General features: G+C 59.0%; 1 protein-coding gene across 2 annotated transcripts; it reads left to right on the top strand.

The window, feature by feature from the left end:
• The first annotated feature begins 611 nt into the window (after nt 1–611).
• Nucleotides 612–26,427, top strand: PRRX2 (paired related homeobox 2). Of its 2 annotated transcripts, none has more exons than XM_052815199.1 (4): nt 612–887; nt 22,589–22,773; nt 22,948–23,126; nt 23,704–26,427. In XM_052815199.1, exons 1-4 carry the CDS (start codon nt 644–646, stop codon nt 23,819–23,821), a joined length of 726 nt encoding a protein of 241 aa, XP_052671159.1. In that variant the 5' UTR covers nt 612–643; the 3' UTR covers nt 23,822–26,427. The 2 variants fall into 2 exon arrangements, with proteins under 2 accessions (XP_052671159.1, XP_052671158.1); XM_052815198.1 differs by having other exon boundaries at nt 23,686–26,427.
• The last annotated feature ends 1,274 nt before the right edge of the window (nt 26,428–27,701 follow it).

The raw sequence follows: 27,701 nt of genomic DNA, 5'->3' as shown, positions 1-27,701 counted from the left end.
AAGGGGGGGGGGGCTAGAGGTGGAGGGGGGCCGTGTCCCCCGCTAACCTGCGGGTCACCTCTCCCTCCAGCCCCATTTGGAGCTGGGGAAACCCGGCCCCTCTCCCCCCCCCCCCCCGCCCCATCCCTCCCCACGGAGCGCAGCCACTTACACTTGTTGATAGAAGCACTTAAAGCAGAGCTGGGGGGGGGAATGATGTGGATGGGGTAAGGGGGGGGAAAGCGGGTCTCCTTCCCTCTCTGCCCCCCCCCCTTCTTTTTCCTCGCCTTGGCTGCCGGCGGTGCTCGGCCCCTGGCAGGGGGGCAGGTCGCCGTGCCGGGGGGGGGGCGAGGGGCCGCCCCGCTCGGCTCGGAGCAGGGGCGTTTGTTTGAACAGCTCCAGAGCAAAGAGCAGGGGAAGAAAGTTTGGGCTGGGAGCGTGGTTTTTTCCCCAGACGTCAGCACAAGGCGGAACAGGGGCTGGGGAGGGAGCCGGACTCACAGGGCACGCCGTGATTTTTATTTTTTCCCCATTTTTAAAAAAATTATTATTATAATTTTTTTCTCTTTTTTTTTTTTTTGGGGGGGGGGTGGGTGGGGAAGGGGAAGGGGGCCGGGGAGCGGCCCGGCACCTCGGGGTGGGCTGCGGGCTGGGGGTGGGAGCCATGGACTCGGCGCCAGCCTTCGCCATGGACAAGCCGTTCGCCCCCAGCGCCGTACGCGGCCCGGAGCCGCCCGAAAACCCTCAAAGCCGGAAAAACTTCAGCGTGAGCCACCTCCTCGACCTGGAGGAGGTAGCGGCCGGGATGAACGGGACCCCCCCGGCCGGTCCTCCACCCGCCGGTGGCGGCAAGGCCATGCCGGAGCCGTCGGGAGGCAGCAGCGGCAGCGAGGCAGCACCCCAGGACGGTGAGTCCCACCGCCCCGGGATGGACCCCCCCCCCTTTTCACCCTCGGGTTTGGGGCAGCTTTGGCGATGGGGTGTCCCCGCCGTTCCCCCCTGCCCCGGGCCGGGCTGCGGAGCCGGCCGCCCGTGAGCAGCGCCGGGCACCGCGGACAAAGAGGGTGGGTGTCCCCCCGCCGAGGGGTCGGGGGGGACTGGGGGAGCGGGTGGAGGCGAGGGGTGACCCCCCCCCCCCCCGTCGGGACGAGCTGAGAGGGTGCTGACACCCCGACGGCTGGAGCAGAGGGACCCCCCCGCACCGGAGGGACAGGGACATCGCACCGGGGGGACAGGGACACCGCACCGGGGGAGAGGGGGCTCAGGGTCACCCCACCGGCGGAGAGGGACACTGCACCGAGGAGAGGGACCCCGCACCGGGGACAGGGGGCACGGGGACCCCGCACCGAGGGGAGGGACCGGCTGCCTCCCCGCCGCCACCGGAGGTGCCGGGTGCGGGACGGTCCCGGGCAGCCGGTGCGTCCCGGGGCTGCGCGGCCTGCGGGGTCCCCTCTTCCCGCGGGGCTCCCCGCTTCGCTTTCCGGGCCCGGGGGGCCATGGGGACCGGGACGCAGCGGATCCTCTCCCGGTGCCCGCCGCAGCGCGTCTCCGAGCCGGTAGCACCGGCAGCAACGGGGACAGAGCCGGGACGGGGAAAGGGGGACGGGGACCCACCCGGGACCCGGCTTCGTGGCGCTCGGTTCTGGCAGGAGGTGCGTTTTTAACGGGACATCCCCGCCTGCCCCGGGGGCTCCGCGGCTGCCGCCCACACCGGGCAGCGCGCATCCCTCCGTGCCGCTCCGCCGGCCCCGGCGCATCCCGGCTCCGGTGCCCGGGGCGAGGAGGATTCGCCCCGTCCCTGCGGCAAAGCCCCGGTCCGGGGACACCCGACAGCCCCCAGACCCCCCTCCCCGGAGCCGGGTGTCCCCTCGGGGCACAGAGGCAGAGGGAAGATGGGGCAGGAGGAGAGGGGAGGCAGAGCGTGGGGTGGACGTGCAACCCCACCCACCTCCCCACGGCCCGGGCCGTGGTGTCCACCCCGAGGGGACCCTGGGGGTGGCATCCCCCAAACCTGCCCCCCCCCCGCCCCTGCTGGGTTTTGGTACCCCGGGCTTGTTTTCTGCGGCCCCTGGAGCGCAGCTCTGGGTGCTGATGGCCCTGCCGAGGGTCTGACCCGTGCCTGGTCAGGGGTGCACAGCCCACCCGGGAAGCTGTGCCGGTGAAGGGGGCTCAGCCCAACCCAGAGGCTGCCCAGACGTGCAGTGAGGGGCTCCCAGTGGGAACCCGTGCTCCCTTGCAGGGTGCTCTCTCTGTACCCTCCTGCAGCTCCCGCATTGCGTGCAGGTCTGAAGCATCTTTCTCCCACCCACATCTCACTCCCTGCACAACCTTCTTCCTCCATGGAGAAGCCCCCGCCGAGCCCCCAACCTGCCTCTGCTTGGGATGCTGAGGGCTGGGTGAGGCTGGGCGCTGCTTTCTGGGATGGTATCTGGTATTTTCGGCGTTATTTTCCATCCTCCCTCCCCTTCCTTTGGTTTTTTTTTGTACTTCTTGCATTGCCTTTGGGACTGTGGGGAGGTTTTTGCCCGCTGATGGGACCATATGGGGGGACAGCATGCCGTGTGGGATCAGTGCAGCTTTTGGAAAGACAGCCCAGCCCACAGCAGCCGGCTCGTCTCACAGGGCTGTTTGCAAAACAGCAGAGAAACTGTCACCCTGCTGAGCTTCTAACGCACCCCAAAGAAGCTCAGTGGGGACTCGGGGTGATGCAAGTACCAGAGAGAGAGAGAGGCAAGGGGGCTGGCTGATCCCCACAAGCCCATTTTTCACCCTAAAAGCCCATTCCTCCTGGGGCAGAGGCCCTGTGAGGTTTGGCTCTCTGATCCCAGCATCACTGGACCACGGGGGATATTTCCCATTAGCACCTGTTTCGGCAAGGTTGCAGGGATGAAGACACCATCAGCATCTGGGATGCTCCAACAACCCATCAGGAGTGGAAGCATTTCTCCCCCCGCCGATCCCACCTGGAGAGAGAAATACCTGAGTGATGGGAGCTGAGAGCAGCGGGCAAAAAGAGAACAAGGAAACAGAGAAGAAAACCTGTGTGCATGCAGACATCAACTTGTGAGACCTGTTAGCCACTGCCACTGCCTAAACTGGGATGCAGTTTCCTAAATTGAGATGGGGAGATTCTAAATACCAGGCAAATGCCCTGCCTTTGCGAGCATCAGCTTTTTGCTACACATCTGTGATGCTTTCGGCATCAGCGTGATGACAGCAGAGGAACTTTTACTGGTAACGTTATCTTTTATTGGCATCCTAAAGTAAAACAGCCTCTCAGCATTTTCTCTCGTCTTCCTCTTCACCATTGTGGGTTTTTTCTGCCAGATGCAAGTTTGGAGCCCCACGGGTCAGTGGCAGCGGGTTTATTATCAATGCAAACGGATCCCGGTACCCGAGCGTCTCTCTGCAGGATGCGGCTCTGCACTCCGGCTGGGAAGCCGCTGTCGGGGTCATCGTGCCAGCGGGTTGGAGGAAGGGCAGCCCCGAGCCTGCTGCGAAGCTGCTGGCACCCCCTCCGCCGGGCAGGGCTCGCCGTGGTCTGGGGGCTGCGCTGGCAGAGCTGGCGCAGGGATGCTTTAGGCAGCCCCAGGTTGTGCTCAGCAGACTGCGTTCTCCACAAAACCCTCTCCCCTTCCCCAGGTGGCTGCAGCAGGAGGAGGCTTCTCTTCCCAAGCCCGGCAGAGCTGGAGAAGCTCGGGGCAGGGTTTTATTCTTTGCAGAGAGGGATTCAACTTCTCCTTGCCCTCACCTACCACCCCTGGTCCCGCAGCCCTCCCAGCTGGGGAGGGTGGCTGGGGGCAGCCCCATGTCTGAGGCCCTGGGTGCATCTGTCCTCCAGGAGCAGCCCCTCCGTTAGTCCCTTGCAGGGCTGGCACGTCCCTTCCCGCTGGCACTGAGGACCAGAGCCGTCCCCACCTCCCTCTCCAGCCAAGGGAACTGCTCAGCCCTTGCCTTGGCCCCGGCCCCAAACTGGCCCTGAGGGCACCCAGCGCATCCTCATGGGAGGATGAGTACAAATATCATCTGTGCAACACGTTGCTCCCATGACACCCAAAAATTAAGAGGCAAGAAATCCCACGAGCCCAGCAAGAGCGAGGAAATGCCAACAGGGTGGCGAGGGCTCGTCCCCATCCTCATCTTCATCTTCATCCTCCCCTGGAGCGGTGCAGCAGCCTCCCATCGAAAACCTTCCACACAACTTCTGAGGTCTTGAAAGCTTGTTCACCTCCTTTCATTAGACTAACAAATAATGTGTAACGCGAAACATCTGTTAACAACAGCCCTTAATGTTCTCAAGATGATAAAGCAGGAGGGTAATTTTAGCCAGCAGGCCTTGACTGATGGCTTTTCAAACAATGAACTTACTTTTGGTGCCGTCTGGGGATGGGAGAGGGAGTCAGGCGCTGGCTCCAGCAGCCGCTTTGGGGCTGAAAACTCAGAAAGAGCCACTTTTGTCACGGCCGGGCATGGAGAAAGGACTGTCGCCCCTCTGAGGGGATCCTCCGGCATGGGGCAGGCACACATTGCCCATTCGGCTGCAGCCAGTGGGACCAGGCGATGGGATGGGGAGGTGTAGTGGCCCCTGGACATCCCATTTGCAGAACAGCTCCTGGGGCCCCTTCCTCACCCCCGGGGTGGCCAGGACCCTCCAACCCATGCTGGGGCTGTGCGGATGCTAAGGAGAGCAGTGGAAGCGAGAGGAGAGAAGAAGCTGCACCCAAGGGGTCAGAGGGGATTTAGATGATGTTACAGCAAATTGGTTTTAATTACGTAAAAGAGGGCAGTTGAAAAGGGAGAAGAGAGGCAGGGAGGAGTAGGGACCTGGTAACAGAGTGGAAAAGGGACTTGCTTTTGGGGTCAAGCGGTGGCTGATTGCCCCAAGCAGCCCCGAGCTGCTCGCAGCACTCGGGCACCCTCCCTGAAGCAGAGCTATCCCGGCCGATGTCCCCATGGTGGCCCAGTACAGGGGCTGTGCTGGTCCTGGCTCACAGGCTACAACTTGGCTGTGCTTCTCTGCCTCCCTAAATGCCACTCATCCCTGTCGGGTGGGGGGGGCACAGCCTGGGGACACCTCGGCCCCTCTGGCTGCGTGGGCAGGAGGCAGCCCTGTAACATAACGCTGCTGAAAAAGGGCCAGGATGTACCCGTGGGGATCTGCCTTCCCTAGGACATCCATGCACGTACATGGCTCAGCTGCAATTAAAACCAGCGTCACGAACTCGTGGCCTACACCCTGTGCCTGGCTCAGGGCAACACAGATCCCTGGGGCCAGCAGGATTGGGCCATGGGCATGGGGAGCCAGCTGAGGCCCCCCTGCCCCGTAACCCCAGACCTGTCAGACCCCTCTCTCCAGCACCCATCTGCTTTCCACGGCCCCAAAAGTGCTGGAAATCCCCCAAGCCCCTCTGCTGGGAGGCTTTCTGTGGTTTCTGGATGACTGCTCAGGGAGGGATGGGGGTGTCAGGACCCTGACTCTGCCCCCGTGGTGGTGGTGGGGGGGGAAGAGGCTTTGAGAAGTGTCTGATGGAGATGGTTGCAGCTCTCCAAGGACAGTCTCTCATGGTTTTGTCCCCCAAAGGAGGGGACAGCAGGGGTCCCTGCTGCTCAGGGTGGCACCATGACCTGCTTGCCCTGGCCTGGGGGATGATGTTGGGATGCACCGGGGTGGGACACGACCCGCCGGTGGGCAGCAAGGCTGGGGTGCGGGGTTTACATCACCCGTGGTCCCTCACTGCTCCCCAAAACAGCATCAGCTGAGGGTGCTTGGGCACAGGAACCCCTGTCCGTGGCAAACTCACAGGCTGGCAGACCTCCTGCAGAGCCCTTGGCAGGGACGGTCCCTGCGTGGCAGAGCCAGGAACGGTGGCATCTGAAGCAGGGGGGGAGGCGAGCCGTCTCGGCCCTTGTAAGGTCAGCGCAGCCGGGATGGGTGGCACTGGGAGAGGAGCCGTCCTTGCATGGCCATGACTCTCAGCGACCGGCTGTCACCTTCACTGTCCCCAGCGCCTGCTTGGGAACATCTCCCTCCCTGGAGGGCTTTGAGGGCTGCAGACCCCAAGACAAGGGGTTTTTCTCCATGCAGGGACAGCGCCCACGGGGCTGCTGGAGTGGGACCGTCCCCAGGGGAGGGGACAACACAGCTGGGCCTTGTGCCCAAGACCAACACTTGTCTAGTGCCCGATGCTGGCAGGTCCCCGGTGCAGAATCCATCAGCGGGTATTGAGTAAGCACCAATTAATCCTGGCGGGAGCTTCCCGCCCCAGCCCGCCTCCCAGCCCTCCACATTTGTTTGCGCTTAGTGCGAGGCTGGCGACAGGCGAGGGATGGATGGGGAGCCTGACGTGTCCCGGCTCGTCCGGACGGTTTCCAGCTACTCGCAGGAAGCCCAGCGTATCCCAGTCAGGAAAAAAAGGGACTATGGGGAGGGACCCGCCCTGCAACCCCCCAGACTGCTGCAGGGGACAGGGGACAACCCCGACCTGCAGTGTGATCTCTGCAGCCAGGCTTCCCCCTCCCTAACTGGGGACACCCCACACACAGCCCTTCGTCACTGCCATGGGACCTGCCGTCCTGCACGTGGTCCCCCATCCCACGGATGACGGGAAACTGGTTCCCCAGGTCCCACCCATCCGAAAACCATGGGGGGGCGGGGTGGGAGCGATGCTTTTCCCATGGTGCAGGCAGGACGAGAGGCTGAGTTAGGTCACAGCCCTGCCAAAACCAGCCAGAGAAGAACAAACCGCTGCCAGGCACAGGCAGGGAGGGACCCTGGGGTGGAGGTCACGGCTGGGAGACCCCAGGTCTCACGGGGCTTCTGGCATGGGGCCCACCCTGGTACCACTGCTCTCTGCTTCCCTGTCCCCTCCAGCCCCGAAGGGTGACACCCGCTCACCATCCCGCTCCTCCCGCCGTGACACGCGCTCACCATCCCTCTCCTCCCGCAGTGACACCCGCACACCATCCCGTTCCTCCTGTGGTGACACCTGCACACCATCCCATCCCTCCCTCTGCACTGGGAGGATGCTCTGTGCCCTGGGGTGCAGTCAGGCTCTTACTCACTGGTGGCACCTGGGCTCCAATTTGGGGGAAATTTGTCCCCAGATGGGCTGAACACCCCCACCTGGGCTCCAGGCTCCCCCCACCCCAGCTCGGGGGGCTCTGGGTTGGAGTGGGGGCTTTCGCAGCCCCGGGAAGCAGCCCTGCTCGCTCAGATCCCTCCCCAGGAGTGCAGGAAAATACATACCAGCACGTTTTCTGCAGCATTTGCAGGGCTCTGCGGGGTCCCCGCACACACTTGCATCTGTGCCGGGGGAGCTGCTGCCAGAGGGAAAAGAGAAAGAACCTCAAAAGCAGAGCCTGGGGACATGGATCCCCTCTCGCTGGGGAAGCCCGAGAGCTGGAGCAGCCTTGGCTGGGTCAGGAGGGCAGGAAAATAACTTTTTCCCCCCTACTTCTCATTGCTGGGAGTTTTCTCCCTTCAGCACCCCCAGTAAGCTGGGTTTTCGGCAGGCATTGCTGCGAGGAATGTTCGTTCCCACCCCCCGCTTTCCAGCAGGGAAAGGGTGCAGGAGCTTGGGGCAGAGCTGCAAAAGCCACCCCTTGACAGGGTCCAGAGGGGACAGCAGGGGGGTCCCACGTGCGGTGGGGACGCAGGGCTTTGCCCCACTCCCTTGGGAGCCCCGGTGGCACCCACGGATGTGCTTTAAGCCCCAGCGACAGCTCAAACGCCCTGCGGCACGGCCATGCCCGGCCCAGGAGGGTGCTGGGGTGCAGGGACACCTTGCCCGTGTCCCCCCCCCCAGGCTGTTATGTCTAGCTCGACCAGGAACAGCTCAGTGCAAGACTATTTCCCCTCTCCTTTTGGGCTGTTATTTCAGGGAACGGGGCTGATTCACAGGAAAAATATGAAATTTCGACTCCACGCAGCCAAGATGGGCGAATTTCAACGAATCAGCATTTTAAGAGAGCCTGGGCGTGTGTCTGTAACTGGGAGGCTGATGAAATGATTTGGGGCTTTGAGGCTGCCTCGTTAGAAACCCTCCTCTCTCCCAGGGAGCAGGGCCAATCCCCCTTCTCCCGGGGCTGATTTTCTCTGGCCACGGGGAATTATCCCCCCAGAGCTGTAAAATCATTGAGCCGAAGGGATGAGGTTTGAAGCAGGATGGGACCCGGCTGCTTTGGGGCTGGCAGAGGCTTGGTGTCCCCAGGCTGGCACCTCATTCCCTCCCTGTGGCGTGAGCAGCAGCTGGAAGGAGTTATCCTCCCAGGATGGGATCCCTGAGCCACGGAGCAGGCTTAGAGCATCCTTTAAAATGCCGGGGCAGTGAGTTGTGGCTGGGCTGAGCTGGGACTGGGCAAGGACTTAGACCAGGGTTAATGCAGATCAGGTTTTTTTCTCCTGGCTGGAAAAAGCAACTGGGAAGAGGGTGAAAGCGCGGTGGGCAGAGGCAGCCGTCCCCTGCCCGGTCCCAGTGCCTGCGCGGGGCCAGCGATGCCCAGCCGGGTCAGGGAGCATGGGGAAAGCAAACCCTCTTGGGGACGAAGGACTGATTTGGGGTTTCAAGGTGGTTTTCTGATGCCTGTCAGCCAGTGCTGCGCCAGCACTGCAGAACTGGGTTGTTTTTCACCGGATGCCCCCAAATTTCTGAGAATTAAAAGAAAAAAATCTCACCCTCACCCTTGAGGCATTCCCAACGTTCGCGTTCGCCCGAGGGACGCATGGCTGCGGACGATGTTTTCCAGCCTTCCCACGGCATAACGAAACACCCCGTCCGTGCTCAGCATCCCTCGCTGGATGCTTCCCTGCCCTGTGCTTCCCCTGGGAAAACCAGCCCCAGCACTGGGACCTTCCGGGGGCATCGCTGGGGGTCCGGGGGGGTCCGGTGCCTGCCCGCGGGGCAGCCCCTCGCCCACGGACAGCTCGTGCCGGCAGCTCTGGCTGCGGACCCCCAAGCAGGGAGTTGGGGGGTAAATGGGATGTTGATGGTGGGGGGGGTTGGGGGAAGTTGTCCCAGCTTGGGGGGGAGTGACACCCCTCTAGGGACATTAAGGGGACAGATGGGGTCCCCTTTGCCACCCCCCCTCCCCTGCAGCTCTGCTGGGGACTGCCCCGGCCACGCACGCTGCCAGGGTGCAAACGGCAGCTCGGGGGGCCGCAGGCGTTAATTGAGCAGGAGGCGTAACGAGGCCGCAGCTCTCGCTCCTTCGCCCCGGGGCTGGGGGGCGAACGGCCCCCAGGAGCCAAGGCAGGGTCGGGGTGGGGTGCGTGGGGGGGGCAGCTCAGGTCTCGGGGGGACGCCGGGAGGGCTGGGAGCCTTCAGAGAGAGGCAGCGCCAGCCGCCGGGCCCCCTCCCCTTCCCTCCTCATCCCCCTTTGGAGCGCATATAATAAAGCAGCTTTTCAGCTGCGGCTGCAGTGATAGATCAGGAAGAATTGTATGAGTCTATTAAAGTCTGTGTGTCTCTGAATGGAGACTGTGGCTAAGCCAGGCGCCAGGCTCGCGCATTGAACCAGATGTGGAGAGGCGCCATCCTTTCCAGCCACTGAATCTGAGAGGCTGCAGGCTTCACACGCAAGGAAACTGGAGTGCACATGGCAGGGGAGCCGGGGGAACGCCGGGGAGCACATGGCAGCGCTGGGGCGAGCGGGGCGCTGGGGAGGGGGCAGAGCTCGGGCGCTCCTCGCAAGCACCGGAGACGAAGGCTGGGGGGGGGGCTGCGGGGAGCAGCCCAGGTACAGAGCTGGAGCGGAGGGTGGGTGCAGCAGGTCGTGCCGCCCAGGGTGGTGGGTTGCACCCCGAGTCGTGGGTTGCACCCCGAGTCGTGTGGGGCATTGGTGGGGGGGGGGTTGTGTTGCGCCTTGAGCTGTACAGGGCATTGCAGTGTGTGTGTTTCGGGGGGGGGGGGTGTTGCATTGCACCCCAAGCTGTACAGGGCATTGCAGTGTGTGTGTGGGGGGGTTGCGTTGCACCCTGAGTTGTGCAGGGCGACTGTGTTGTACCACAGGTCATGCAGCACATTGCTTGGGTGGGGATTGCGTTGCACCCCAAGCGGTACAGAGCAATGCAATGTGTGTATGGGGGGGGGTTGCGTTGCACCCCAAGCTGTACAGGGCATTGCAGAGGGAGGGAGAGCTGCATTGTACCCTGAGTCATGCAGGAGAGTTGCATTGTGCCCCAGGTCATGCAGGGTATTGCTTAGGCAGAGGGGGATTGCATTGCACCCCAAGCTGCACAGTGCACTGCAGCGTGGGGGGGTGGGTGTTGCGTTGCACCCTGAGCCATGCAGGGCATTGCAGGGGCTGGTGGGGGGGCTTGCGTTGCTGTAGGGGTGTGTTGGGGGTAGGAATAGCAGTGATGCTGCAGGGGAGCACGCAGGGGACCCCGCACACAGCGCTGGGCGAGTGGTGGGGAGCAAAGAGCCTGGTCCGGCAGCAGCACGGCCGAGGAGGGCACAGGATGGGGTAACGGGGCGGCTCCTGCCTCTGCCCGCAGCAGCCTGATGTGGGTCCGGGAGAGGGAAAGAGAGAAGGAAGGGAGAGGGAAGGACAAAAAAGAAAGGAGAGAAGGAGGGACAGAAGGAAGGCAGGAACGATAGAAGGATGCCATCCCGCCGGGGACAGCTGTGGCTAGCAGCTCCAGGGGCTGGTTGCCCCATGAACTGGGATCCTGTGTCCCCAGCAAAGGCGTGAAGCAGAGACCGTCCATGGGGTGCTGCGGAGGGGACATGGGTGACGTGGGGACGGCTACTGGTGCGGTGCTGCTTGGGGCTGTGCTGGGCTCGGCTTGGGCCGGGGCGGTCGCCACGCTCCTTCCTCACCGATTTCACTTTCTCAGCTGGGCTGGCCACATGGCTGTAATTTGGGGGTTGTAAATACCTCAGGGGAATTTTTAAATTAAAAAAATAACTGTTTTCATTTAAATTAAAAGACACTGAAGCATTTCTATTAGTATTAGGGGTTTATGAAACTTAAAACAAATGTCGAAACTAAACTACCAGGCACCGTCCACTTCACGAAGCCCTTTGCGTGTTCACCACAACCCAGTTACCCATCAGGGGTTAAGTTTAATGGGATTTGTATGAGAGTGCCTGGAGGTCCCTGACCCACACCCTGGGACCCCAACCAGTGCCAGCGTGTCCCCCGCTTTTCTCCTGGCTGGCTTTTGGGGCCTTGGCCAGCTGGGTGCTGGGCGCAGAGTCCCCAGTGTGGCAAGATGGTGCTTGGGCTCCCTGGGGACTCGGAGGGGATGAAGGCTTGGGGTGATGAGGGTGAGAGTCTCAGCTCCGCTGGGCTTTGCAGAAGCTGGACCCTAATGCAGGTGCCCCCACCCTGGCATCTCTGAGGTGTCCCCTGGTGCCCTCCCCATGGCTGGCACCTGCCCCAGCAACCTGCCTGCTGTCCTGTCCCCACTGTCCTCGCCATCCCCACCGTCCCCGCCACGCACGGCTTTGCTTTAACCTGGAAACAGTTAACCGGGCTGGGTTTAAAAAAAAAAAAAAAAAAAAAAGATACGAGCCACTTATTAAAATGAATGTTTTACAATAAATTTGGCTAGAGGCCACCGACCTCAAATGAAAACCAGACCGGAGGATAGCGATGCTGCTAGCTGGCGAGGGTTTCCGGGACGTCTGTGCGTGCAGGCGCCCACGAGGGTCCTCCTCGGAGCGGTGGTGGGATGGGGTCCTGGCTGGGGGCTCGCGCCCATCCCATGCCCTGGACAAACGTGCCGGTGTCCCCGGTCCACGGACGGCAGCCGGTGGCTGTGGGACGGGCTGTCAGCAGGTGCTGGTCCTCGCTGTCAAAACAGGCGCTCGGTGGCATCTTGGCCTGGGTGTGAAAAATGCCCAATTGGCCTCAAACAAGAGAGGGGAGCCGGATCGGTGGCAGGAGACGGCAGGAGGGGACACCGTGGGGGTTCCCACCATTCCCCCCGGTCCCTGCCTGTCCTCTTCCCTCCCTCTTGGCAATGACCCTGATGCAATGGGGTCTGTGCTTTAAGCTGGTGGGCTGGTGTTGGGTTTCAGTGCCAGATGCCATTGAGGCTGGCTTGCTATGGGTTTTTGCATATTAAATTTCAAGAAACCACCTTTTTTGGGGGGCGGGGGGGAGAGGAAGGCTGGGATCACCATGCCAGGGGTCCCTGGCTGGGAGCCAGCCCTCTACACAGCGTTCCTGCTATGCAGCCCTGGCTGATTAGTTTTATTTTTTAAACACCATGCAAAAGTCCCAGCAAGCTCTCGACACTGTGATGATCCGAGGCACCCGCCATCCCCTCCCCTTCCCAGCCCCTGGGGAAACCCACTTTGCAGTTAAAGCTGAGTTTTTGGTGGAGCTTTGCAAGCGCAGGCGGGTGCTGCTCTCAGGGCCGGCGCTTGCACAAGTCTCATTAGCGTTAATTAATTACACATGCCCCGTGCCCTGCTGGGAAACCGTGTAACCTGTTATGTCAGGCGGCTGCGTGTGAGCGGTGTTGGCACCTCCGCGGCTGCATCATGGATGCACCAAATGGTGCCTAAAAGGTTTGCAGGATGGGGAGAGAAGCAGCATCTGCCATGCTCAGCCCCGATGCAGGACAGTGGGGTCTGTCTGTCTTGGCATCATCCATCCTGGCATCATCCGTCCCAGCATCCCACTCGCTGATGGCTGTGGGGAGCCACCGTGGCTGTCCCTTCTGCCCGGACCCCCTCACTGCAGTGCCCGGGGTGACCCAAACCTCAGCCTTTTGACAGCGGGGCCCGGGCCGGCCGTTTCCCTGCGCCGCAGAAGCCCATTCACACATCTGTTAACCATCACTGGTGCTGCCACTCTCCGCGCTCAGCTATTTTAATGCACGGCATAACCGGTGCTGGCAAAGCGGGGAGGCTGTGTCCCAGGTGGGTACCCCGGGGGCTTCATCCCCACGGGCATCCCAGGGTGCTACAGCAGCACGAGGTGCAGGACAGCCTGAGCGCTGGTCTTGTCCCACCCCAAGAAGGTCTCCTGGCTGGGAGATGAAAGCAACCCCCCCCCGGTGAATGCCTCCTCGCCGGGGAGGCTCCCAGCCGCCGGCGGCTGGGGGAGAGCCAGCGCCTTTTGTTGGTCCCCGGGCCTCCACCGCAGGGGCTGGCAGATTCGCGGGAGAACAAAATTAAAATTCCTGCTCCCCCGTTGGTCGGTGCTGCTCTGTACTTGGCCCAGCTCGATGCTTCAAACCCACCGCGGTGCCTTTTCCCGAGGCCCTTGGCTTGTGCCGTGAGGGCTTCGGCTCGCCCGGCCGAGCGGCTCCTGCTACCCCCGGCCTCGCAGCCACGAGCATCAGCCCTTTGGTGGGACACGGCTTCTCTGAGCATCCCTGGACAAAGTCAGGAGCCGCGGCAGAACATGCACCACATCCCTATATCCATCCCGTCTCCCCCTCTCCCTCTTTGGCATTTGTAGGGGATATCCCATGCCAGACTTGTTGCGGATGAGTTTTCGGAGGCTCTAGGCAAAGGGGGACCCCAGAAGAGAGTGAACCCCCTTGAGCCACATGCTCCCCTGCCACGAGCAGGGAAGATGCCAGAACCTGGCCAGACCCCAACCACACAAAGCCGACCGTCCCTGGCAAACTCACGCAGGCGACGGACTTTTCCCGGGAGGCTTTTCTCCTTGCCCTACCAGCCCATGGGGGGAAAATCGGGGTACCCGGCGGGGAGCAGCACCCCGGCTCGGCTCCCGCTCAGCTTCTCTGCGGCTCCATCCCCGCCGAGACCTGACACAATGGAAGCGATGGTGACGCTGGAGCCGGGACAGCCCATTGTGTCGGGCTGCGGTTGCAGCCTCCTCCGAGCGCACGGGATGCTCTTGGCAGCTCCTGAAAGCCCTTCGCCAGGCTGGGGTCACTCACCGCACGGGCACGGCCCTGGAAGGGAATTTTTCGCTTGCAGATCACTGAGCCCAAGGGATGTGCTCGGCGCCCCGGGTCCCGGGCTGGATGCCCTGGGCCGGTGCCACCCGTCGGCGGGTGAAGCCAGGCAGTCTGAGCCCTGTGGCCCTGCACAATGGCCCCGGCCCCGGCTCCCGGGGTGTGCAGGAGCCAGGCGGCTGAGAAAGCGCAGCAAGGGGCTTCGTCGAGCCCCATGCCGGGTACCAACACGGCTGCACGGCTTTAAAGGCTGTTTCTGGAGCAGTTGTTTCAGGGGCTGCTGATGGTGCCAGGCTCCGTGGTCTGGATCCCGCTACAGGGTCGGGGCTGGGGCCAGGATGCTGGGGTGCATCCCGGAGCCGGTGAGCCCCGCAGCGGGGTCTGTCCATGTCCCCTTCTCCAAAGGTCTGTCCATGGGCAGGCAGTTCCCACCCCAAGTAAAAGGCGGGTGATGGCACCATCTCCCCTAGCCACCTGGGAGAACGGGGAGGAATTTCTTGCGCTGCTCAGCCCTCTCCCACCGGAGCTTCATGGCCAAAGATGTTCCCCAGCCCTTTCCCGAGGCTTGACAGCATCCCACCAGCCCTGCCTCCTCCTTCAGGGAACGCGGCTGCAATTAATTCATTAAACGCTTCCGCTGACGCAGGAGCTGGCCGTGCCAAAACACCATTCCCGGGGCCCGGCCTCAGCTGGGTGAGCACCGTGCTGGGCCGTGCACAAGAGCTTCTGGCCGGGGCAGGAGCCTCTGACGTGGTGGGAAGGGCTGTGAAGTGTTCGGGGAGTGCTGGGCACGTCAAAGCCTTGGGGCTTTACCTGTGGCAGATGACTGCAGCCCCGTGGATTTCACCAGCTTTCAACTTTCAGGGCATCCTCTCTAAATCACAGCACACAAGTCAGCTGGCCGGGTCCTCACCTGGCTTCTCCAGCATCTGGTACCCCTCTCTTCATCCTCTTCTTTCTTCATCTCTTTTATCCCCTCTCTTCGTCTTCTCGTCACTGTGGACTCCTGATCTTGTCCCTCGTGCGCTTGGGTTTTGCAGCAGATAAATCACCGCCGCTTTTGCTGGAGGCCCAGCTTTGAATCCGCTCACGGCTCTCGCCAGTGAATTTGTTGGCTGCTGCTGGGCTGGGACTGTCCCTAAGAAAGGCAGCATCCTGTGACATTGGGGCTCCTCCTTTCCAGGTTTCTTCTGGTCCCAAAACCCGGCTAACTATCATGTTCCCACCGCATTTGCTGCACTAAAGATGGGGATGAGCCAAAAAAAGGGTTCAGTGCCGCCATCGAGTTGCAAGCACAGGTTGGACACATCCCTGCTGGGATGCAGGGATGCTGCCGGCTCAGCCGGCTCTCCAGCACCTTCCCGGCTTGCTCGGGCTTTCAGTTGGACATGCTGCGATGGGTACTCAGACAACGCACGCCGTCCCCAGCATCGCCAGCGAGCAGCAAGTTTGGCTTCTGGGGATGCAAGGTGAAAAGCGTCCTGGGCTCGGGGGTGCCAGCTGCACACAGAGCATCCCTGGGGCCGCAGCACCGCAGGGCAGGATCCTCCCGAAAACTGGGCGTCCACGCAGTTGGGGGCAGCGAACCGCGGCGCTGGGTGGTTTCTGGCTGGTGCAGCGGCAGCTCTATAACCATAAAACAGTCTGCTGCTGCCTGTCAGTGAGCGCAGGCTAAGGCCCTCCCGGGACAGCCTTGGCCTCTTTCTTGGTCCAGGCTTTTGCTGCTCCTTTTTAACAGAGACACTTTTCCCCCAGCAAAACTGGCAGCCTGTAAAAACGTGTCAGCGTTTCAGTTTTTTCACAATTAATGAGGTGAAACATCCTCGGAAACATTTTGCTGTAATGTTTCTCCAGTAGCTGAGACTTGCCCCTCTCTTAAATTTTTCATGTACGCCACTTGAGCCGAGAAAGTTTCCTTCGGACTCAGCACATTTGGACCCCCCCGACTTCAATCCCTCCCGCAGAGCCTCCGGCATTCCCGGGGTCTTCGTGAGGCTGGGGCTGGGCTGGAGGGGGAGTAGGGAATGGCGGTGGGTCGGGATGAGGAGGTTGGAGCCCGCTCCCGGCAGCGGGGGAGCCCGGGGAGGGGCTGGCAGCCCCCTTTCCCCAGGGATACCCCGTCCCCCGTGCCCACGGGTTGTTGCCGGGATGGGTTTGGACCTCGCAGCATCGTGCCAAGTAAAGCCAGGACTGGCACCCTGTGGGCAGGGGTTGGTGGCCCCAAGGGGCTTCTCTCTTGAGTAGCAGGGTGAAACCACCCAGAAAATGGAGTTACACTGATATGGTTTTGTCCCCGAGCTGTGATGCTGTGTTGGTCCCTTGCACCCAGGCTGGGCTCACTGGTGGGTGCAGGAAAAGCATGACAGTTGGGCGACCCAGCGCACGTGGAGGGGCATCTTCCCAGCTGCTTCGCAGCTCCCTGGGCTTCCCGAGACGATCTGGGGAGATTAAAGACCTGTAGCAGCGTAGGCAGCTCCCACCATCACTTCTGTGACAAACCCTGTGCCCACGAGCGGGGACAAGCCCCCAGCTCCCCTTTGGACTGCAGAGCATCCCTCCTGCCATCCCTCTTTGCTGCAAAGCCCCAGCGTGGGCTGGTAAACCCCCCCGGGGGCTCCCAGGCTGTCCCCAACCACGTCCCAAGACAGAGCAGTGCTAGCAGTAGCCTCTGGAAAGGGGGTTCAGCTGTGCTCGGCTGCCCGTGCACCCCCAAATCACCCCTGGGCCCTGGGTGTCTCAGCTGAAGGTTACGGGATAAAAAGGAGCTGGAGCGGGTGGACACTGCGGAGGGGTAATTCCCAAACCCGAGAGCTTTGCTCCAGCACTGCTCACTGCGATCCGAAGGGAAACGCTTCCTCCCCATCGCATGATTTAGAGGAACAAGTTAAACAATTGCACATGAAACTTTGGCGGACGTCATTGCCGGAGCTCTCCTCGTTTCCCCAGAGTATATAAAGGGATGAAGGGACTCCACATGTTTACCGAGAGAGACCATGGGAGAAACGAAAGACATTGTTTTTCCAAAGGATTTCTTGGCTGTAAAAGGCCTCCACCACCCTGCGGCTTCCCTGATGAAGGCCCAGCGTTAATTTGTTAAATCCACATCAAGTGCCCGGAGAACCCGTTGTTTATTTTTGCTAATTCAGCCGGCCGAGATCAAATTGGGGTTTTATTTGTTAAGGATAAACCTTAATTAATAAAAGCTATTTATTTGGTTAGAGCCGGCCGCAGCCTGAGGGTCAGATATGCCACGATCATTATTTCAAGTAAAACAAACCCAAAACGTCTCTCAACAGTTTGAAAAACGTAGAAACTTAGAGGGCTGAATTTATTTGTCTTAGGAAGAATTTACAGCTAATTCCCTCCAGGCTATTTCAACCCTTAAATTATACCCAAGAAGAAAAAAGGGGGAAAAAAATGCCATTCCAGGAGGAGAAGGGAAGTAAATGTTACGGCAGATTTGATCATTTGACTGGGGGGGGTGGGGGTGAAAAATTTAAAGCTTAAAAGGTCTTTGGCAAACTGCTCGCAAATAAATGGAACGCGTGAAATAATTTAATGGCAGAAAACCGTTCGGGGCTCCGGGGTCTGCAGCGCAATGGAAAATGAAACACGTTGGAGGAGATACAGCCTGGGTGTTTTTGCAGGAAAGGGTTGAACTCCCTTCCTCCTGGCACAGCCCCTGAAAAAGGGGGGTATTTGCACCCCAAAGCCAAGTGGCAGAGCTGGAGCCAGCAAAACCTGTCCCAGGACGTGGCGGTGTACGTGGGGGGTTTTGCAGCATCAACCAGGGGAGAGACAGGCTTGCAGTTGGCCGAGGTGACCAACCCGGGTCGCAGGGACAGTGCTGGGTGAACACCATGCTCTGGGATGAGCATTTTGCAAAGAAACCCCCCCAAATTTGGTATCCAGAGGAGAGCTGCCCCGCAGCGGGAGCCTGAGCACGGTTGACGATGGAGCCCGCCACCGAAAGCCATCCCAAGGGATGAGCTGCCGCAGCGGAGCATCCCTGCCCGGGGACGTCGCAGTCCCCGGGGCTCAGGCGCGTGAGCGGCTGGGATTTTAAATGCTGGTTAGGTCTGGATCACAGCTGCACGGAGGTCGTTTATCGCTCGCTAATGGAGGTCGTAAGTCAAAGCCGAAGCCTCGGTGGAAATCTAGTGAAAATTACCTCTTTACAGCACTCGGCGGCTGCTGCGCGGGAGGCTGAGGACCCTGCCAGTGTGGGGCCCCTCCTTGGCAAGCCCAGCGCCCAGGCTTCGGCAGCTGAAACCTGCCGAGTCCTTCCTACGGAAAACTAATGGAAGCACAGAGGGAAAAGGCAAGAGCCGGAAAAGTGGGCTTGGTCGGAGCTCAGCTGAACCGGCACGGCTCTGACCCAGCAGTGCTGGGGCCGTTGCCTTTGCAAATGGGGCAGGACCGGTCGCTCCCCAGTTCCCGGCGGCAGGGTGGCTCACCAGCATGGAGCGGTCCAGGCTTGCCAGCATCGGTGCTCCTGCATGGAGAAGGGTTTGGGGCTGACTCCCAGCACCTCGTGGCATCCGTAGGGCAGAGCGCTGCCTCCTGGGCTGCCTGCAGCTCTCAGGCAGGCAGCATTGCCTGAAGTTGGGCATCGTGGAGAGGAGGCTGGAGGTTACCCAGGCTGCATCCAGCACCCCAAAACTCATCCACATCATGGGCGAAAAGACTCGTGTCTTTTCTAACACACTGGGGCAATTTAAGGCTTTTTTTGTGAAGCACACTGGGCCCATCCTGCTCTGCATAGAGCCCCTGTGCCTCCCCCTCCCCATCCTCCCCACCATGTCATCTTTCGTTATTCAGTAACATTATCCCCCATGTTTTCCCCCTTCCCCTGCATTTTTTTCCCTTTAGCGGAAATTGTAATCAGTGGAAGATAAATATACCGAAGGCGAAGGTGGCTGGGGGATGACTCAGGACTCTCCTCTGACCTTGGGGTTGGACAATCAAGCCACTGCCTAGAGCCGTGCCCCAAATGAACCCCCAAATTATAGCTGACAAAGGCAAGGGTTTGGCTTTCTCCGTAACCTCCCCGAGCAGTGCTCTGGGGCAAAAGAAAGACGGCAGTGAGTTGGTTTTTAACTTTGTGCAATTACAAACTGTTATTCCTGGAAGCCCATTGGGGCAGGGAACCGGTTTCTGATTCCTCCATCAAGGTGCCAGCAAATCTGGTTAAATCCAATTCACAGGGTTGGATGGCAGCAAGATGGCAAGGGGTCTTCAGGGGACCCGACCCATTCCCTTCCCCGTTCCTTCTCCAGTGCCACTGAGCACTTAGCGATGCTCATTTTTGGAAAGCTGATTTGGGGTTATTAAAGCATCTTTGATAGAAGCGATCCGGCCCGACTTTGCACGCTGTAAACCTGTCAGACACACGCCGCCAGCAATTAGGGTGGCATTTATCTGGTCCCACAAGCCTGCGATGCCTGAGCTAATGGGGAAAAGATGTTGATCCGTTACCAAGGCTCATCCTTGAGCAGATCAGAGGACCCAGGCAGGCACCCCGGGCGTGGAGCTGCCTCCCTGCAGTACAGAGATGGGGTGGAAAATGGGGTGGAAAATGAACATAGCAGAGAATTGAGCTGGAAAGCAAATGTTTCGGGGGGGGATTGGGGAGCTCTGAGCTACACCAGGGTGCAGCATGTTTTAGGGAAGGTGTGAGCAGGTGGGAAAGGCGTTTTGGCCACCAGCATCTTCTGAGAAGCTCCCTGGAGCATCACACAGGGTTTTGTGGTGCAGGAGAAGGTCCCTCCATTAAAACCAGAAATAGGGGCTGAACAAAATGCCCCAACCCAGGCATGGCCCAGGGCTTGCAGCTCTCCAGTCACCCAGGAATTGCCAGCACCCAGATGCATCCTGACCCAACTCCAGTCTTAAATCTCTGTCCCGGTACGCCTGCCAGCCCCATACAGGAATAGCTCAGCACCGTCCGGCTATCACAGCCATTTAGCTCTTGCCTCCATGTGTTTGGGGAGATAGAAACCAGCCAGAAATGGGGCCAGATCCTATGGAGCTCTTTGAGAGTTATTTTAAGGAACGTTACCTCCTCCTCCTCCTTGCTTTCAGCCAAATTAGAGTGGGTAAGAGAAGCTGTCACTTATGGAAACGTCCTATAGCCAGATTTTAAATTGGGGACGAAACCAAAGGGGTTTTATAAATTTAATTTATACATTTACTAGGGTTCTGTTTAAATCATTGCCAGTTCGGTGGGGGGCAGTGGGTGCCCTTGGTGACGGCACTTTTTGAACCAAGCCCCGGTCCATAATTTCCCCAGAAGCCCTGCGGGGTGGCTGTAAACCCGCAAGGAAACGTCTCTCGCCCTGTTACATCCTGTAGCTCCTTCCCAGCCTGACGGTTCCCGTTTCAGTCCCAGGCTCCCGGAAAACTCAGGGACAACCATGGCTGGACTTCATGTATTTTAATCCAGCAGCTCATTAGCTCGCTGAAGGAAAACAGGACCAAAAAAGGAGTTTAACTAAAAGGGGCAACTGGAAAGCAGAGACTGGCAGAACATTTGAAGCTGCAGGAACAAGGGCTGGAGGGAATCTGGAGAATTTTATTTGTGAGCCTTTAAACACGAACAGCGGCGAAGGGCAGCCTGCGGTTTCCTGGCCGGGGAAAGGGCCTCAAACCTGCACGTATTTCAGGCACGGCGCCGTCCATCATATCTTTACCCAACCAAGAAGGTTGTGTCCCAAATACAAGAGCATGGGCTGTTTCCAGCCCAGGGGATGGTCAACCAAGATCCAAATGCACCTAGAACACAATAAAAGACCCAGAGAAATGCCGGCAGCTGCAGCGAGGCCCTGGGAGGTGGACAGAGCTCCTTTTCCCCTCCTTCCCATCCAGGGATGCTCTCTTCTCCCCGTGGTCATAGCAGTTTGGCCCCATCATGGTCAAAATGCTACAGCATCCCTCCATGTGCCTGGGAGATGGGGAAAGGGACCGGTGGTGATGCCCAGGTCCCACCTCCACATCCCTGCATCTCCTCCCAGCCCAGTGCTTCATCCCTTAATGGGTCAGGGTGTTGGAGGCACCCAGCACTCCCAGGCCCTGGCACTGGTCCTCGCTATAGCGAAGCGCCAGAGAATCCATCTGCTCTTTCCAGGAGGCCACTGCCAGCAATGGAAATAAATTTAACCCTTCTTCCTCTGCCGCATCCCCTGGTGTGGCTTGCATTTGGCACTGGGACGCTGTTGGTGGCATCAGCCAGCAGCATGGTTTTCAGAGAAGGGGGCAGGGGAACTCTGCAGTAGCTTTAGACCCTGCTTTGGGCAGAAGATGATTAGTCCCAGGGACAACCTGCCAGCAGATTTTGGGGTTTTTCTGGTCCTCATGGCTCATCTCAGGATGGGACAGCCCCTAAGAGTAGTATACTCGGGCACAAAGGGACTTTAGGGACTTGATGGAGAACTTGGTGGAGGTTTCATGGCTTGAATTATTCAGAATTAAGGTCCAAGAAGGTTTTTCTGGCCTTAAAGATCTTGGAACCCGTAGTTTCCTCCTGCTCAACAGCTTGGTGGTGTCTTGAAGCAAGAGAGTTAATATGCCTTCCAGTAGATTTTGTTACTTGCTCAAGTATCATCTGAAAATGCTGCACATCTATTTAATAAGTATCAAGATAGCTTATTAGCAAGTATTTATTTCTTGAGCATATTCAGGGAGCAGTAATTCCTGCCATCATGGCCTCTGCAATGATATAGAGCAGAAAACCCCAATATAACCCTGCTATGAATCAGAAAGTCATAAAACTATTAACATTTCAAATAATTCCAAAATACTTTCCCACCAGTAGGTACAGATTGGATCCAGATGCTTTATTAACAGAAAGAATAATTAACCAGTACCTCCATAAGGAAGAACGACAGCAAGACATGTTCCCCATGAAGCCTTTGCAGGCAGCTGACTGGGTATCTCAGAAAAAGACTTCATAAACTTGCCTAAACCTGATGATATTAGTGACAAAGAGAAGATTAATCTCAGCCTGGCTAAAAGCCCAAGATCAATACTGAGAAACCAAACTACACCCTCAGCTTCATGTTTCCATGAGCCAGCAAAGCCAGAAATAAACACTGCAGAGGCTGAGCTCTGCGAGATGTCGTGGCGTTCGTTCCTAGCTCTAAAGACCAGGGTTGGATGAGCAGATGCTCAGCTGCCATCCTGTGCCACCCTGGGGACATGCCACAGCCAGGGCTTCAGGGGGTGCTGGAGGTGGGAGCCGAGACCCACATCTCAGAGGTGTTTTGGTGCCGAATTTCCATCACCGTCCATGAAAGCTTGACCTAAACCCTTAGCAAGAGCCAAGCCCAAGACACCCCATGGATGTGTCCGTGTTGGGGGCAGGCTGTGAGATGCAGTCCCAGCAGTTTGGGTCAAGCGCTGGCCCAGAATCCGCTGAGACTGGTATTCAAAATCAGGTCTGGGTGGTTTTAGCCAGATGTGAAACCACCACAGGTCTTTGCAAATGTTGCGCTTAACCCTAAGCTCCAGCAGGTCCTGAAATGGGGTTTGATTCTCATGGAGACCACAGGGTTGCACGTGTGCTGCTCCCTGCAGAGTCCAGGTGCCCACAGGGAGCACGGCTGGTATGGAGCAGGGCAGTGCAGACCCCCAGGAGGGCTTGAGCCCGGCCGGTTCCTCGTGTGGGGTCTGTGGGGTCTCGCACGGGTCTGGCTCTCATGTAGCTCTTCTGTGCTTTCCCCACAGGTGAGAGCCTGAGCCCGAGCCGTGGGGCAGCCAAGAGGAAGAAGAAGCAGAGGAGGAACCGCACCACCTTCAACAGCAGCCAGCTGCAGGCTCTGGAGAGGGTCTTTGAGAGGACGCACTACCCCGACGCCTTCGTGCGGGAGGAGTTGGCGAGAAGGGTCAACCTCAGCGAGGCGAGAGTCCAGGTGAGCAAAGGTTTGTGTGGGAGAAAACAACACCCTCTGTCTTGTCCCCAGGCAGGAGCAGGGACTGTCCCCTCTCTCGTTTCATCCTGCACGTGACCATGATCGGTAGGACGGATGCTTGGGACATCCCTGCTCATACCGGCTCCCCACTGACAACCTTCCCTCCCCGTGCAGGTCTGGTTTCAGAACCGGAGGGCCAAGTTTCGCCGTAATGAGAGGGCGATGCTGGCCAACAGATCGGCATCGCTCCTCAAATCCTACAGCCAAGAAGCAGCCATTGAGCAGCCCATGGCGCCACGGCCCACTGCTCTGACCCCAGAGTACCTCTCCTGGACCAGCACCTCCCCGTACAGGTAGGTGCAGGCACTGGAGGACCTGGGGAGGAGGTGGCCATGGCACAGGCTGCCTAGGGACTGCCCTGGGAGTGCAGCCCTGTGCCGCTGCTGAGGACGCGGGGAGTTTTATGGGGCCAAAAGGAGCTCGTACGGCTTTGCTCTGGGAACCCGTTTCAGCCCCATCTGAGCATCCACTGCCCGCCGCTGAGCAGGCTTCCCTGCCTCCACGCATTTCGGGGCCAGAGTGGGAGCCCTGGTCTTCTCGCAAGGGATTCGCCTGGCCTCATGCTGACCCTTCCCACATCTCAGCACGGGAGGTGGCATGGGTCCCTTCTGGTTCCCAGCTCTCTGCGTCCAGCCATCTCGTCCAAAAGCTCAAGACAGGGCCTCCTGGTGCATAGTTTGAGGGGTTCCCACATGCATCCAGCCACATAAAAATGCTGAAGCCTTGACTGCTCTTGTGGGAGATGTCTAAGAGGGAACGGCCAGTCTGGCCTGGGAAGCTGGCAGGACTGCGCAGGGCACGGGGACTCCTCCTTGGGCCATGCCTCATTCCTCCCCTGCTCCCTCCCTGCAGCACTGTGCCCTCCTACAGCTCCAGTGGGACTGCGACGCCCACCCAAGGGGTGAACATGGCCAACAGCATCGCCAGCCTGCGCCTCAAAGCCAAAGAATTCAGCCTCCATCAGAACCAGGTGCCGACCGTGAACTGACCAGGGCAAAGCCAACCCCGTGGCCTCATCCAGGATACAGCGTGGAGCTCCTGTGCCAGCCCAGGATGAATCCGCCGCCTGTCCAACCCACATGCCACTCATCCAACATCTCAGCACCTCTCCTCTCTTCTTCCCTTTTGAAGGTAGAGTCAGTCCCAGGCCGAAGTGGCACATAATTATAGCCACATATGGAGCAAACTTGGTTAGAAACTTGCTTTTCCGCACACCCTTATAATAAAGGCTATATATACACACACATACCCCCCACGCGCTCTTCGAGGACAAACAGACTTGCCAAGGGAACAAGAATTTGCTTCCAAACATGGAAGGATCTTGGACTATTGGATTTGACCAATCTGGGTACCTCACCCAGAGAGCCAAAGAGTTATTGGGTCTTCTCCTCCCACAGGGACAGCACGCAGCGGTGGGAGGATCACGAGCCCCCCTTTCTGCTGGGCTGCGACTCGCAGCGCTCAACCGCGGGTGCCGAAGCTGACCCGCGCGTTCGCCTCTTTGTGCATCCCCAGCCGCGGTGCTTAGGAGGGACTTCGGGAAGCCGGCGGCTCAACCCTGCCGCGGCCAGTCCCAGCCAGCCCCCTGCACCGCGCTGCCTGCATTTAGGAGCTGCCTATGTCAATGGCATCAGGCTTTGTCCCCAGAGGGGTGAGGAGGGCTGGAGCATCTCGACAGACTTGCTCAGAGCCTGTGAGCTCTCCTGCAAGCTGGGGAAAGCGTTGCTGGTCCCCAGGCAGGCACCGCTGCCCTGCCTCAGTGGGTTTGCCAGCAATTCTGCAGAGCCCCAGGTCATTGCACCGTCCCAGGGAAAGAGAAAATTGGAAAAAGCTGTTGGGTTTCAGCTGAGTAGGCGGCTCCCAGCGCTTCGTGCCAACGGCAAAGCAGGCTTCGCCTTCCGGAGGCACAGCCTCCCCATCGGCAGCTCCACAGATGTGTGCGGAGGTCTGGGGCTGGCGACTCCACGGGGGTGGGCTTTTTTGGTTTTGTGGAAAGGAAATGGTTTCCCCCTCGTCCCACCCTGCCATGCAGCCTAATGAGGTTGCAAGGTGGGATGTGCAGGCGGATGGACGCAGGGTGGGCAACCTTGCTCCGGGCTTATGCCACCCCAGTCCTTTGCCTGTGGGACTGAGCCGCAGGGAGATGCACCCTCCACCTCCCCCTGCCAATACCGCAATAATGGGGGATGAGCCGGAGCGATGGAGGTTTTACCCTGTGGACAAAGCCCTCTGGTAACCAGACCGCCCTTTCCTCACCCACTGCAAAGAGCCACCAGCCAAGTGTGGGGACACCACCAGCTCAGACAGGTGGCCTGGACGGAGAAGGCACCAGCCCTACTTGCCTAGAGGGGCTTAGCCCCGCTGGGGACTGTAGCAGTAGATCTGAGGATGAATACAGCAATTGCTAAGGCGCTTCCTCCAGATAAACGTCCTCTGGTGCGCAACACCAAGGCTGAAAGTGTCCCAACTACACATGTGCCCACCTGAGACCCCACCGCTCCCAGGAGCATCCTCTCCCTTTCCCACCGGGTCTCACTGCAGCCGCACATGGTACCCAGCGGCTGCGACGCCACGACCCTCAGCTTCACCCCAGGCAACGCCTGTGCTGAGGGGGGGGCTCACCCAGCATCCCGAGCTGGAGACCTGATGGGAGAACCAGGAGACGAGCACATCCTCTCTAGCTGGGGTTGAACGGGCTCTTCCATCCTGCCCCCCAGCCCCAATTTTCTCTGCTCTACCCAGCGCAGCCCCCCGGTTGGGAACAGCTGCCTCCCCTCCTCCTCCTCAGGCACGGCAGGCAGGGAGGGGGCACAGCCTGACCAACACTGCCCACCTCATCCAGGGAGCAAAGTCATCCTAAATACCCACCCTGTGCCCCCCACCCCTATTTCCAGGGCTGGTATCCCCCCCATTTGCCATGTCAGAAGGGGAGCACACAGCTACCCAGACCGCAGCAAGACACCTCACAGAGACCTGATAAAAGCTGAGACATGCCAGGCTGGGGGGAAGACAGATCCACTGCGGATCAAATCATCCACCATGAGAAACGCCGCTTGGGGCAGGAGGAGGGGGCCAGGGGGGGTCCTATTCCCATGGAAAGCACAGGGCTCTTTTTTCGGTTATACAAGATGAAACCACAGGGATATAAATGTCGCTGCCTCTTTGAGAGCATTAATGAAAATAAACCCATTTAATAGTTTGCAGATGCCGTTTCTGTAAACCTAAAAAAAGCAGGGAATAAATATTTCTTCACTAAATATCTATATGTATATATATATTTGAAAACATTTGCTCCTAATCTTAGGGCCCCTCCTTTGCCGTGCTCTTGGCAGCTTATAGCAGCTTGTCAGTCAACGCTGAAGCCTCACTGAGACGAGATACAAATTGCACCCATGGAGGGGTAGCAGGACGGAGGGATTATTGTAATCTAAGCTCCCTCTCACCCTTTCTATTTGTACATTTCAATTACTTGTAACAAGATCCACGGTGGATTTTTTTTTTTTCTTCTGCATGTCCGTGTTTTGGAAAATTTTGTAAGGTTTTTGTAAAAACAACTCTTGTGAAATAATGGAGGAATAAATATTTTACTGAGTAGAGATGTGTCCACACACGTGACGGGGACGTGGCTTTTTCCTCGCTGGCCACTGCTGTTTCCCCATCTGCCTTGGACAAGCAGCACAGACAGGGGACCGACTGCCCTGGGCAAGGGGACAAGAGCCACAATCCGGCCACCTTCACCTTGCGTGATGGTGGCATCTCACAGCTTCTCCCCGAGACCTGGATTTCATCCCAGGCTCCCAAACAGCAAGTGGTCCACATGCCCCGGGAGAGGGGCAGGAGTAATGGGGGAAGCATGTTGAGGCCCCGTGGAGCTGGGATGGGGCAGAGGGACCACAGTGCTGCAGCAGAACTGCTGGGCTTCCCTCTGGCTTGGGGAGCCTCGAGCCAAAGCCTGGAGATGGTGAAAACTCGAGGGGCACAGAAAACACCCTAACAAAGGTCACTGCATAACAGCTAATTGCCGGGCCTTGCCAGATCCATCTTATTTCATTCCAGAATAATGAGTGTGGGCTATTGAGGAAGGGGTATGAGGGAAGAAGGCTCAATTTGCTTTTCCCCTTCAAAATCCCACTGGGAGTGGCAGATCTTACAGGGTCTGCCCTGGGCAGCTCACAATTCCCCATGAAGCAGCATCTCATGTTAACACTAGCCCCAGTTCACACCCACAGCCTTGGGAGCAGCACCCACATTTCCCCCCCAGCAACAACAGAATGGGCTGAGATGGGATGTGGCCAGGAGCAGGCAGCAGAGCTCCTTGCTGCTAGGTTATCAGGTCAAATCCAGCATTGTAAAAGGGGGTGGAAACCTGTAAACACTAATTGATGCTCCACAGACATCAGGCATGAGCATCTGTTACAGATATCCCATCCTCCTGGGACACGCGTTCATCAATGGTCCCAGCAGAGACCACCAGAAAGTTATCGCACAGCCCTGGGAGCCGGAAACAGGCAATGTGGAGGTCTGGACCTGCTCGGAGAATTGGAGGCAGTGAAGAAATAAGGAGATTGTCTCCTACACCATCACTGCAGGCATATCCAGGCACTCGGACAGATGCTGCTCTGTCAAGTGCACAGACTCAGTAAGGGCTGGGCAGCACAAGCACTGGGAGCCCAAATCAGCACCAAATCCAGCTCTTCCAGGCTCCATCCTGTGCACCAGGGAGGGCATTAACATGGTGAGCTGCAGGCTGGGCACTGATGGGGCACACGGGCAGAGAGCCAGGCTGAGGGGGTGAGAAGACATGGGACCTGAAGGGCAGCCCAGCCTCGCTGGGGGCTCGGCAGAGCCTCGCGGTTGAGCAGATTTGC

This window comes from Harpia harpyja, chromosome 19, assembly GCF_026419915.1.
Source record: "Harpia harpyja isolate bHarHar1 chromosome 19, bHarHar1 primary haplotype, whole genome shotgun sequence".
NCBI lineage: Eukaryota > Metazoa > Chordata > Aves > Accipitriformes > Accipitridae > Harpia > Harpia harpyja.
This window is presented reverse-complemented; position numbering and strand designations above follow the sequence as displayed.